This window comes from Xiphophorus maculatus, chromosome 16 (assembly GCF_002775205.1).
Source record: "Xiphophorus maculatus strain JP 163 A chromosome 16, X_maculatus-5.0-male, whole genome shotgun sequence".
NCBI lineage: Eukaryota > Metazoa > Chordata > Actinopteri > Cyprinodontiformes > Poeciliidae > Xiphophorus > Xiphophorus maculatus.
Window position 1 is genome coordinate 9,385,122 of NC_036458.1, and position 11,790 is coordinate 9,396,911.

An 11,790-nucleotide genomic window follows, 5' to 3' on the forward strand; every position below is an offset into this window, starting at 1 on the left:
GCAGGCAGGATAACAGATGATGGCAGAGGGAGGAGACATTCAGATTCTTACTCTGAGTACAAAGCTGAGCCTGCAGGAAGGCAGTGGCACTGGGATACGGGTGACACAGGAGGAACTCTACGGACCAAGAGCAAATGTGTCTTCTGAAAAACCTGACTGCTGATTTGATCCAAACCTATACGCTTTCAGATTTGATTGTGGAGACACATTGCTTTTCATCCATTCAAAGTGTGCAGCTTTAAACTTTTAAAAGTTTTTTGACATTACTTTGGGCTGCTGCTACAGAAAAGGACATTTGTTGTACATTTCCTTTACAAAGGTAAGTTATTAAAATGTCCAACCTTGTTCAGAAGAATGTTTAAACCTTGCATATATTTTATCTCTAATTAAAGTTAAATGGAGCAAAAGAGCAACAACAGTTGTCTCAGTACCAAATAAAACATTGTTATGGGCATTTTTCATTGAGACTCTTGCGCATTTCAAGATCATGTATCAGTGGTTTCCTGTTTGCTTTGCTCATGGTGTTGTCAGGTTATCTGTGCTGTTGATCCAGAGATAGATGGATGTTGGTTTTGTCTGGTTTGTGTTGACGGTCATCCTTTTTGTTGTTGATATGCCAATTTTCAGGAAGGTGAGGAATGCAAGAACAAATGGTATGTAAGGGAAGCCTCTATTTCTCCAGCATAAAATATAAAATACAAAACCAGAGCTTGATAATTCAAACCAGGTTTAATTTTAGTCTAATTGCCCTTATCAAAATACACCCCTGACAGGACACCAAAGAGAATTTGATTTTGGGTCCATCAGTCAGCACAACATGATCATTATTACCTTTGTACATCCATGTTTAAACATTTCTGCATGTCTAATGTAACCATTATCACACTTTACAGTTTTAAAGTTTTACTGCCCATGCTGTTATTTACATTCTTTACATTCATGTTTTGTGTTGCTTTAACAGATTCCTTTCACATCATGTATATATTGATTGTGCTTAAGATGAAATGTAAAAGTTTAAACATATTCAAAGAACATTTTGTTAGTTCTAAGAGAAATGATTTTGTTGAGTCTGGAACTCATACGTTTATACTGTCTCAACAGAGGATAACAATAAACCAGCATAACACAACTTGATCTCCATCTTGTCCTCTCAGAAGTTGAAGTCAGATGACCTCTGGGAAAGTCAAACATTTTTCCTAATGTAGACATAAACCGTTTCTTTGCTTCTCTGGTTTGGATGATTGCATTAAGGGGAAAGGTAGAACCTTAATCTTTATGACAACAAAACAGCAAACGCTGAAAAAACGCCCAGTATATCCATTTATAACAAACATTTTAAAAATGAAGGATCACAGTTTTGTTTTCTTTAATCTATTTGACTTGTGTGATAATTTCAGTTCCTTTGAAGATCTTTTATTGGTTTGTAAACGCTTATTTTGCCTTGCATGTCCTCAAGAAACTTATCTCCTTATGTACACTGTCAAAGATGACCTGGTTTTGTGATCATTCTTCCTTGTTCTTTCACCATCAGGTTGTCCTCAAATATTCGACTGATTAATGGATAGGACACTGGCAACATCTCTCACCCTTTTCTTCATCCTTTGTGTGACTACTAAAAAAGCTGGAGCGTCCTCGCGTCTGAAAGCAGGTCGTTGCTCCTACACCTTCATTGTTCCACAGCAAAAAATCACAGGAGCTCTGTGTTTGAACACCCCCTCTTCAATGCCCAACCAATCAGAGGTAGTCGCTCTGCAGTTGGAGCTCAAACGACAGCAGGAACAACTGGAGAAGCTCCAGAGTCAAATGGAGCATGAAGGGTCTCTTGCCGCAGAGGTGAGAGCCTTGCGCAAAGAGAGCAGCAGCATGAATTCCCGTATTGCCCAACTTTACGCCCAGCTGCTGAGTGAAGTCATCCATAAGAAGGACCAGGCTTTGGAGCACCAAAGGTTGGAGAGCCTTCTCCTGAATGCGACAACACATGTGAGCCAAGAGTTGCACAGAATGCAACATCTTACAATTGGTTGAGATACCGAGCTCATCTTCATATTTTCTGCTTTTGGCGGGGAACTACAGGCTTTGCAGGTGTCCAGTAGCTACAGGGAACTGGAGAGGAAATATGGAGCACTCACCTCCATGATGAGCTCCCAGAACCAGTTTATCACCAAACTGGAGAAACAGTGCCAGTGCAGGGATTCCAGCCAGCCCTTGGTGGTAAGAAGCATGATAATTTTTTATATGTAACATTTAACTGTCTGAAGTTCAGCAAATAAGCAGGCATTATTTTGTGTTGGTCTGGACAGGTGTTGACTGAACCCCCAAAAAATCGTAGCAATGAGCACCACAACTACAGCGGTAAGGCCACCATCCTGACAAATGACGTTCAGAGGGACCAGAGTGTTCCTTTAAACCAACCACAAGCAGAAACAGTCGGAGATCAGCCCTTCTCTACTACCAGCCCTCCTACTGAACTGCCTTTTGTTGGCTTCCCTGTCACTAAATCCCCAGGTACAACAACATAAAGCACATTTTAGAGCATCTGATTGAACTCCAAACTTTGTGCATAAACACAAACAGGTCTTACTTCTGTCAGAGTTATTTATTTTCTCAGCTAAGAAGCAGAAGCTGATGGGGTCAGTGACCTGCTGATAGAGGTCTTATCTTCTTGGGAAAACCTAAACAATGTCAAACACACCAAGCGTCGGCCAGAACATGGCCTCTATAATGAACACACATTTGTTCCACAGTATTTGCTGGTGTTTTATATTACACATCTAGCAGACAATTGTACAAACTATTTCAAGATTGAGGAGACAGAAAGCGACCACAGCTCTTTTTTTGTTCCCAAGTGTGATAAAAGAGAGGGTAATACTTTATTTGAAGGGGTGTGCATAAGACTAATATTACACTGTCATAAACATGACATAACATCTGTTATGTACATGAATAAGTCTTCATGAATGTTTATGACTGGTGTCATTAAGCGTCTTTTGGTAAATAATGACACTTTTAATGCAAAAATGCTTTAAAAGTTGCATTAAAAGTGTCAACTTAGCATTATTTGTTAAATAACTACATTTTTATGCAAAGTTGCATTAAAACGTACATTAAAAGTCAATTAAAAGAATCAACTTTGCATTAAAGTGTCATTATTTACCGAAAGACATTTCATGACAACAGTCTTAAACATTCATAAAGACTTCTTCACATTCATGACCGTTGTTATGTCATGTTTATGACTGTGTAATGTCAGTCTTATGCACACCCCTTCAAGTAAAGTGTTAGTAAAGAGAATTTGTTGCTGCATCCAGTTCATATGAAAATGCTTGTCACAGTTGCACTTTAGTATTTCACTGTGTGGGAGTTGTTCTTCTGTGTATACATGCAGATTCCTATGTTCACCTTATCAAATTCCCCACGTCCAAGAAGATAAATGGAAGCTGCACAGTGTTTTGATCTACCAACCCCAAGCTTGGATTTTAGTCCACAGAACAGAAACACCAGCACAACTAATCCACAATTGTCTGCAACTAAAACGTCTACAAATTATTCAATAAATATTTAGAGATATAGCATTGTCAATTGAAAGAAAAAAAAAGATATGATAATTTTTATTTTATGAATAAAAGTGTGACTTTAGTGCAGTTTTTAGCTTTCCCTGAAGCCATCTGACTTCAGCAGGGCTCTAGTAAAGAACAGCAAACCGGTATGGGTTTAGGAATATCAGGCTTATTTTTCTCTCCTCTTGTAATCATACATACATTCTAACCAGACAAAAGGAGAAGCAAGATGGAGGATGCTAATACCGGCTAGCCCTTTTCATACATTTCCAAGTGACTGGTTCTTTCTGTTGTTGTGTTTTCCCTCCCCTTTTCCTCCAATTTCTAAGGTTCTCCTACCTGATGCTTCCCAGCAGTGCTAATTAGCTGTGTTTTTTTAACTCGCGTTTTTATTCCTGGCAATTTGCTCTACTGTCACACATTGTCATTTTCTGTGAAAGCTTGTTTTTAATTCACTATGGAAAAAAGTGCTAAAACTGCCATCCTGCTTCTTGTGAAGAAATGTGTTAATATGATAAAAAAAATTCTTAAGAAAAGTACAAATGATGATATGAAAAGTAAAAGTAAAAATATGAAAATATAAACAAAATTAGAGTCGCAAGCGGCGTCGGGCGGCCCTCGCAGGTCAGCACCTGAATATGATGAAGCCCCCAAACAGCCCCTTCTTTAGGGGGGCAGAATCGTAATAATAATAAGAAACAGTACGATTACAATAAGCCTGCTCGGGCCTAAAAATGTCAGAGCAGTAGCAGGCGAAGGTGTGAACAGCACCCCAGTGAAAAGTGTTCACCCAAAACTAATATTCAAAATTAAACCTAGTGCAACCAGTTGACTAATTAGTAAGGAGAAACAACATGTGTGTAATTTCATTTCAGGATGAAAATAGTTATCTTGTAAAGGTCTCAGAGGATTGTTAGAAAATAAGTTTAAAACAGGGTTAGTTCATATAATAAACATTTGAAGTTTCCCTAATCTGATGAACAAGGAGAGCAATAATTAGAGAAGCAGTAAATATGCCAGTGTTAAATTTAAATTTGGCTCTAAAAGTTTTAATGTGGAGGGACTGCATTGATCTGAACAATTCAGATTTGTACTTGTATACAATTTAGAAAACCATATACTATTTTCCCTTTATTTCACAAACACACCACTTTCTGTTGGCCAGTCACATATCGCAATTAAACACATGATGAATTATTGTGCAAGGTATTCTAACAGTATTATATTGGTTGCATACAGTACATCTCTTTTGTTTAGGGCCATGGCGGGACTGCCAGCATGTTCTGGATTCAGGCGAGACCACCAGTGGGATTTACCTGATTCATCTTCAGAGTGCCAACCGACTCTTTCAGGCCTGGTGTGAGCAGAGTCAGGCTCAGGGTGGGTGGACTGTCATCCAGAGGAGACAGGATGGGTCAGTCAACTTCTTCAGGACTTGGGAGCAGTATAAGGTAACGCCAAACAACTTTGAAGTCTAAAAAACACAACAAGGCTGAGAAATGCTATAGTTTAGAACAACAACCACATAGATAGATAAACAGAGTGACAAACAATAGATCAATCGATCGATTGATCGACAGACAGACAGATGTATTAGTAGTGAGTCATAGAGGAGGTGAATTAGATTACTTACTTAAGTAAAAGTTATAGAAATTGACCCTAATTTTTTTGCATTGCGTTGTTACAGCAAGGCTTTGGAAACCTAAATGGTGAGTACTGGCTTGGCCTGGAACACCTCTACTGGCTGACCCAGCAGGCCAAGTACAAACTCCGGGTGGTCTTAGAAGATTGGCAGGACCGGCAGGTGTTTGCTGAATATGACAGCTTCCACCTGGAACCGGAGAACGACTGGTACCGCCTGCGCTTGGGACAATACCACGGCAATGCAGGAGACTCCCTGTCATGGCACAACAACAAGGCCTTCACCACTCTGGACCGCGACAAGGACAGCTATCCAGGTCTGTCCCCATCTTGTCTCTGTCCAGCAGTTTTCTGAAATGATTTGACTTTTTGTGTCAATAACTGTGTTTCTCGCATCATCAGGTAACTGCGCTCATTACCAGAAAGGAGGCTGGTGGTATCACATGTGCGCACACTCCAATCTGAACGGCGTGTGGTATCGGGGTGGACACTATCGAAGCCGCTACCAAGATGGGGTCTACTGGGCTGAGTTCCATGGAGGGTCCTACTCCCTCAAGAAAGTTTCCATGATGATCAAACCCACATAGCTGCATTACTGCAGGAACTCTCCAGGATAACACTGACAAGGATAAAGAAGATGCAGAGAAAGTTAAACATTATGAATAAAATGTATAGTTATAGAAATGTTTTAACACAGATGCCTTAATTGATATAAATCATTGAGTTACAAATGATGACTAAGTCATGAGTGTGACTCAGATATTTCCTTCTCTCTCTGCTCAGATATAGCTGACTCAAGTTTTTGAAAGAGGCTGCACTCAAAGCAAAAACACTTTTCCTACATTGCTGCTTGTGGACTTAAACAATTTTCTCTGACTCCCTGATCTCTCTGTGGTTGTTTGACATTTTTGGTGTTATTGCCTCAGCTCTACACGGAGGTTTGGTTGATCAGAATGTGTTCAATGATGCAGCTACAGAATGTGGTTAGAATATTTTTTGATATTTTTACACATTAGATCATTCTTCCTCTGTCTCTTTTTAAAACTGTTGCTTCTCTCTTGGTCAGTCTTATAATTGCATTGTGTGCCCTTCTCTCTATAGTCCTTCTCTCTACATGCCCTTCTCTCTGTAGTCATCTCTGGTTTTATTGTTACATGGAGACAGTTTGTTGATTTCATGCCACATCACCAGATTTCTTATTTCTGTTGGCTACTATTAATGGTCAGTGATTCACTCCAGTTTTATCAAAAGGATTCTGTATGATGTTATCTAGTATGTATCAACACAGTCATTGGATTAGCATTTAATAAACAGTTTGGACCTTCAGATATCATGGAAATCTTAAAGCAAAGAAAGTTTTACATCTTGGCAATAGCATTAGTCTCTTAAAGTAAGCTATAAAGCTTTGACTGGCCAGCGTGTTCAATCATTTTCAAGAGAAGGCACTATTGATCAAAACCTACTGTATATTGCACTTGTTTCTTAAAAATAAACACAATAAAAAATGCTTTGACGTCCACTCAAAGATTGGGAACTCTGCAAACTTATTTTACAAATTACGTTTACATCTTTTATATGAAATTTTGTGCCACATGATCTCATTCATCACAGTTTCATCAAACAAAACATCATCAGAAGCTGCACTAAAGGGCGGAGAGAAAAAAGAACGGTTGCACCAGCCTTTCCTGTTTCCTGTGCAATAGGGCGGATTATTTACCCGGTAGTATGCTTTTTTTTCCTATAGTAGCTGTTCAACTGTCAGCACATGCTGGGCCAGTTTTTGGCCGGGATTTATCTCATCCAGCTACAAAACCCATCATTCTTTTGATCCTCCCTAAATACTTTTCATCTCCTTCATGAACTCCCATCCACCTGTGAGCCAGTCCGGCATGCTGCCTCTCGGGATGTTGGGCCTCCTCCTGCTCTCAGTTTTACCTTGTGGTGAGTGGAAACAGTGTAGTGAGATTGTGTGATTGCTTTGTACTATTTTAAAGTTTTGTTTATTACTATTTTAGGGATAAGGTTGTGATGTCGAGGTAGATTTTGTTTTAGTTTTCATTATTATAATTTTTTGTTTCAGTTACTCTTTGAGGCAACTGACTACTATCTAGAAATGGAAAATTTTGTTAAAGACAATTAAGCTTAAAGAAATAATTTCTTACAACTTTGGTATTAGATAACTGATGGTTGTGAGAATGAAGTTTTACAAAGTTAATGTCTTTCACTTCTCTGTTCTCTAGGAGTTAAATAGTGTGATTCTAGTGGGAGGGGTAGGTGTTAAATCAGTCATATATCACCTAACGCTAAACATATAACTTGGGCTTTCTGCAGAAATTGGGTGTGGTGATAAAGTATATTTTACTTTGACTGCACAAGAACATTTATCTACAGTTTATAGTGCCAGAAATACATGTTGTATTCAAATGAGACTGCTTTTTGAATGCTTGAGCTTTCATAAATCAAAAAGAAATTATCTTTAAATTTGCCTTTCTTGTGTTAATTGAACTTAAGGAGGTATTTCCTATATTCTCTTGACGGTTAAGGTCACACAAAGGTGACTTGGACAGTTCTAGAACAATAACTTGTTTATTGTAGCCTGCCAAATTAATTTGAGATGTATTTATTTTGTCTGTCAAATGTGCATGTCTGTATCGTTTAAACCAAAATGAATATCAGAATTTCCACCTTTTCCGCCACTTTTAGAAAAGGTGGCAGAAGAGGTGCAACATAACCAATACCACCAGAGGGCAGAAAATACTACTTCATATAATTATTTCTGTATCAACAGGGGCTGACCTCACCTGCACCCCGATGACTATCCTGACCTTGGATGCTCCTGTAATCATAGAAAATGGAACACAACTTTTTGCAAGTTGCAACACCACAGAAATACATTTCGAGGAGATGAGCCTATGCCTTGGAAAAACATGCTGTAAAAATACGCAAAAGAATCATGTTGTCTCCTGTGTTGCATTAGTGTCAGACTCTGAAATGAGGGCAGAGTGCAGAATAAAGCTAAATGAAACCCTTGAATGCAGTGAAGACCTTGACATCACCGTATACAGTAAGTTTCTTGTCAATTAGAGACAAAAGCCTTGCATTATTATTATTATTATTATTATTATTATTATTATTATTATTATTATTATTATTATTATTATTATTATTATTATTATTATTATTATTATTATTATTATTATTATTTTATAGAGAACCCAAAGGTTATGCTCTCTATGAGGAATGGAAATGCAAAGCAGGCAGATTACGAACTACACTGTGATGTCTTTGATGTTGCCCCTGCTCAAAACATCTCTGTCACGTGGTACAGAAATAATAAAACCTTTAAGTCCTTTATGGATTCGATTGAAGAGCCAGAAAAAAATTCTTACATACTGGGCGTCAACATCAGCCGGGAAGAGAGATTTGCTGAGTTTAGATGTGAAGTTCAACTGAAATTTGGGGAACTAAAACCACAACATCCTGTTATTTCTACAACACATCGTCTCTCGGCACGCTGTGAGTAAAAATGTTGCCTGAAAATAATATTATCTTTTTAAAATGATCGGTTCCAAAAAGCCTTTATTAGAATTTCAACCAACACAAATTTTCACTTGCTTTTTGTTTTTCTAGATGCTCCTGTGCTAAGGACAAATTCTAGCAAGATCATCACTATGGCCTGGGGTGGCAATGCAACTTTGCTCTGTGATATAGAGGGGAACCCACCTCCTGTGTATCAGTGGACCACTGATGAACAGCCTATGCTAGAAACCACAAACAGGCTTGACATTACCCACGTTAACAGCAGCTCAATTTACAGCTGCACAGCTACCAATATTCTGGGAAAAACAACTATGAACATCTTGGTTGACATGGAAGAAAATGACACAACAACAGACCCTCCAGTCATGCCAACCCCTAAGGCATCTGAGAGTATGCTTTCTTACTGATATTACTGTTAAAGGTTTGTTTCTTATTGTGCACCAAATCAAAGTTATGATTCAAAATTTTGGCTTTTCAATGACAGATTGTGGCTTAACTGTGATGCCCTCCGAAGTTTATGTGAAATATGGAGATTCAGCTTCGATTAATTGCAGCACAACCAGCAAAGACCCTGCTTTAATGAACTGGGAGTTTGCAGTTGGCAAGACGTCTGGTACACCTCCTAGTGTCACTTGGATGATTGAGAAACTAGAAGATTTCACCGTGGAACCTTTCTGCTTCGTCACGCTGGATACTGATGAACAGTGCAAAATGAAACCGAACATCACTCTTTATAGTGAGTACTCACCAAGCCTTCTGCTTTTAACTGTTTTAACCTGGAAGCTTTTCCATTCAGTGGTGGAAATATTTTAAATTGTACTGTTTTATTTTTTTTTGTAGAGCTTCCAGATTCTGTGACAGTCTCTGCGGCGGGTAATGGTCCAATGAAAGAAGGCGAAGAGCATCAGCTGCAGTGCCACATTTACAGTGTGGCCCCTGCAAAAAAGCTCTTGGTGAAGTGGCATAAAGATGATAAAACTGTCCTCACTGATTACCTAAAAAGCTCTGATGTGACGCCACTCCCAGAATGCCTTAACGACTCCACTGTGAGACTGTGCAATGTATCATCTATCTATACTTTCACTGTCAAGAAAAGTGACAATGGATCACTTTTCAGATGCGAGGTTGAGTTTCAGTTTGGCCCTGCAGGGCCACTGGTGCCCCCCTCCATGGCGTCAGAACCTTACACTACTGTTGTACACTGTAGGTTCTTCATCGCATTATATTTAGTGTTTTTATACCTACCAAGTAATGTTTAAATAACTGAAATACTATATTTTCTGCAGATAAGCCGACCATCAAAAATTGCCCTGGTTATGTTGGTGTGGAAAATAGCTTCCGCCTGAATGATTTGCCATGTGAAACTGATGGGAACCCTCCACCTGGTATTGAGTGGTATTACAATGGTACACTGATTGATTCATTCAAGGTCCTTACCAGGGCTGAATCTGGGATCTACAAAGCTACAGCGCGTAACTCAATGGGACAGGTTAACACTGATGTTCACATCACAGTTGAATGTGGGTCTACAACATAGAACTACATTTTATTACAATAAAGCCCCCCCCAAAAACAAAAAAAACAGTTGATTATTTTGAATAATATTTTTGATGTCTTTTTTACAGATGCCCCCAGACTTTCCTGTCAGATGCTGTATGAGGTTGAAGTAGAAGACACACCGAAACCTTTGTGTAATCCAGAGGGTTTACCTCTCCCCAACATAACTTGGTTTAAAAATGGAAAAGAGCACTTTCCACAGCGCTGGGAAAAAAATGAGAGTGGAAACTATTCAGTCAAAGCATTCAACAAACATGGAACAGCTGAGCACATGTTTTATCTGGACATTTTATGTAAGTCAAAACTTTACTCTTTACTTTATGCCCACTGTGGCTGCAAAGAACTTAAACATGATTTGAGAAGTCTTTTATTTTTCTCTCCATTCAATAGATCCCCCAGAGTTCACAGAGCCAGATACAACCACAGGAGTTACTGTAGACGGAAATGTGTCTTTAGTTTGGGAAGCTGACGGGAACCCCAAGCCTGAAATCCAGTGTAACGACTCGTTAGCAGAGAATGTACAGGCGTCCACTGTGGGGCGCCAGAAGATCATAACCATCACAGGAGCCACGTCTACTAATGCAGGCCGTTACATCTGTGTTGCCACGAATAAAGTTGGGAAAGTGACAAGATCAACCACTCTGCTGTTAAAAGGTATTATTCTGTGCAAGAAAAAATTAAGTAATATTGCTAATGTCACAAAGGATGAAAAAAAAAACTATACAAAGAGATGCAAGCTATTGTTTCAGCTATTTTATTTTTTCTTCTTTTGCAGATAAGTCCACTGACCTCTCCCAGCACTGGTGGGTTTTCCTACTTGTCCTGCTAGTCCTCGTGATTTTTTTGGTACTTGTTTTTATACTAAAGGGCCGCAAGAAACATGGACGATATAATTTCCCGTTGCAAGCCAGATTCACTGTAGAGAATGGGACGACATAAGCGAATGGTGAAAGCTTGAATTGAAGGCAGTTAAGTAGCGTGTAAATAAACGTTATTACTGATTAAAACAATGATGTGTTAAGTGATGTATGCCTCAAAGATATGTTAGCCAAGAAATTGAGTTTACAATAAATTTCTCATGTTATTCTGTTGTGTTTCAGCTTTCAAATAGACTTTTAACTCTTTCATTTTATTGCATTAGTATTTTTTTTAATTTCATTGTTGGTTTTTGAATGTGTTAAAATATGAGACTTTTATCAGCGTACATCTTTCAAAATACTGGATTAAAAAAATGGAGTAATTAATGCTACTTATTTTAACTTGAAACATTGTATCTCATTGTATCTCTTTCTAAACTCTTCACTGTTCTTCCTGACTTGAACTACTGGCTATTAAAAAGAGACTTTCAACATGCTTGTATCTGCTGGGAGAAGAGGCTGAAGGAAATAGAAATGTAACACTATCCAAGCCCTCAGGATGTAACGCAATTTCCAGGCCCGGTGGGTTTTATGAGGGTGCTGGCCCTTTAAGGCAGGTCACTAACTCTGGGATTTGG

The 11,790-nt window shown here is 38.7% G+C and overlaps 2 protein-coding genes across 2 annotated transcripts; both read left to right on the plus strand.

The window, feature by feature from the left end:
* Positions 1 to 106: 106 nt before the first annotated feature.
* angptl6 (angiopoietin like 6) lies at positions 107 to 6,711 on the plus strand. Its single transcript, XM_005812789.2, has 7 exons — positions 107 to 319; positions 1,532 to 1,980; positions 2,074 to 2,211; positions 2,301 to 2,505; positions 4,815 to 5,008; positions 5,245 to 5,515; positions 5,601 to 6,711. Exons 2-7 carry the CDS (start codon positions 1,558 to 1,560, stop codon positions 5,783 to 5,785), a joined length of 1,416 nt encoding a protein of 471 aa, XP_005812846.1. The 5' UTR covers positions 107 to 319; positions 1,532 to 1,557; the 3' UTR covers positions 5,786 to 6,711.
* Positions 6,712 to 6,926: 215 nt separating this feature from the next.
* Positions 6,927 to 11,676, plus strand: LOC102217304 (hemicentin-1-like). The gene is made up of 10 exons (XM_023348514.1): positions 6,927 to 7,139; positions 7,987 to 8,262; positions 8,409 to 8,714; positions 8,829 to 9,128; positions 9,223 to 9,474; positions 9,579 to 9,941; positions 10,025 to 10,258; positions 10,364 to 10,588; positions 10,686 to 10,949; positions 11,071 to 11,676. The coding sequence occupies exons 1-10, from the start codon at positions 7,055 to 7,057 to the stop codon at positions 11,232 to 11,234; spliced, it is 2,469 nt and encodes an 822-aa protein (XP_023204282.1). The 5' UTR covers positions 6,927 to 7,054; the 3' UTR covers positions 11,235 to 11,676.
* Positions 11,677 to 11,790: the final 114 nt, after the last annotated feature.

Excerpts from the sequence above, each read along its gene's own strand:
- angptl6 (XM_005812789.2), top strand. The coding sequence starts at position 1,558 with ATGGATAGGACACTGGCAACATCTCTCACCCTTTTCTTCATCCTTTGT. Across the intron at positions 2,212-2,300 it reads ATTCCAGCCAGCCCTTGGTG|GTGTTGACTGAACCCCCAAA; the intron begins GTAAGAAGCATG and ends TGGTCTGGACAG. Across the intron at positions 2,506-4,814 it reads CCCTGTCACTAAATCCCCAG|GGCCATGGCGGGACTGCCAG; the intron begins GTACAACAACAT and ends TCTTTTGTTTAG.
- LOC102217304 (XM_023348514.1), top strand. The coding sequence starts at position 7,055 with ATGAACTCCCATCCACCTGTGAGCCAGTCCGGCATGCTGCCTCTCGGG. Across the intron at positions 9,475-9,578 it reads ACCGAACATCACTCTTTATA|AGCTTCCAGATTCTGTGACA; the intron begins GTGAGTACTCAC and ends TTTTTTTTGTAG. Across the intron at positions 10,950-11,070 it reads AACCACTCTGCTGTTAAAAG|ATAAGTCCACTGACCTCTCC; the intron begins GTATTATTCTGT and ends CTTCTTTTGCAG.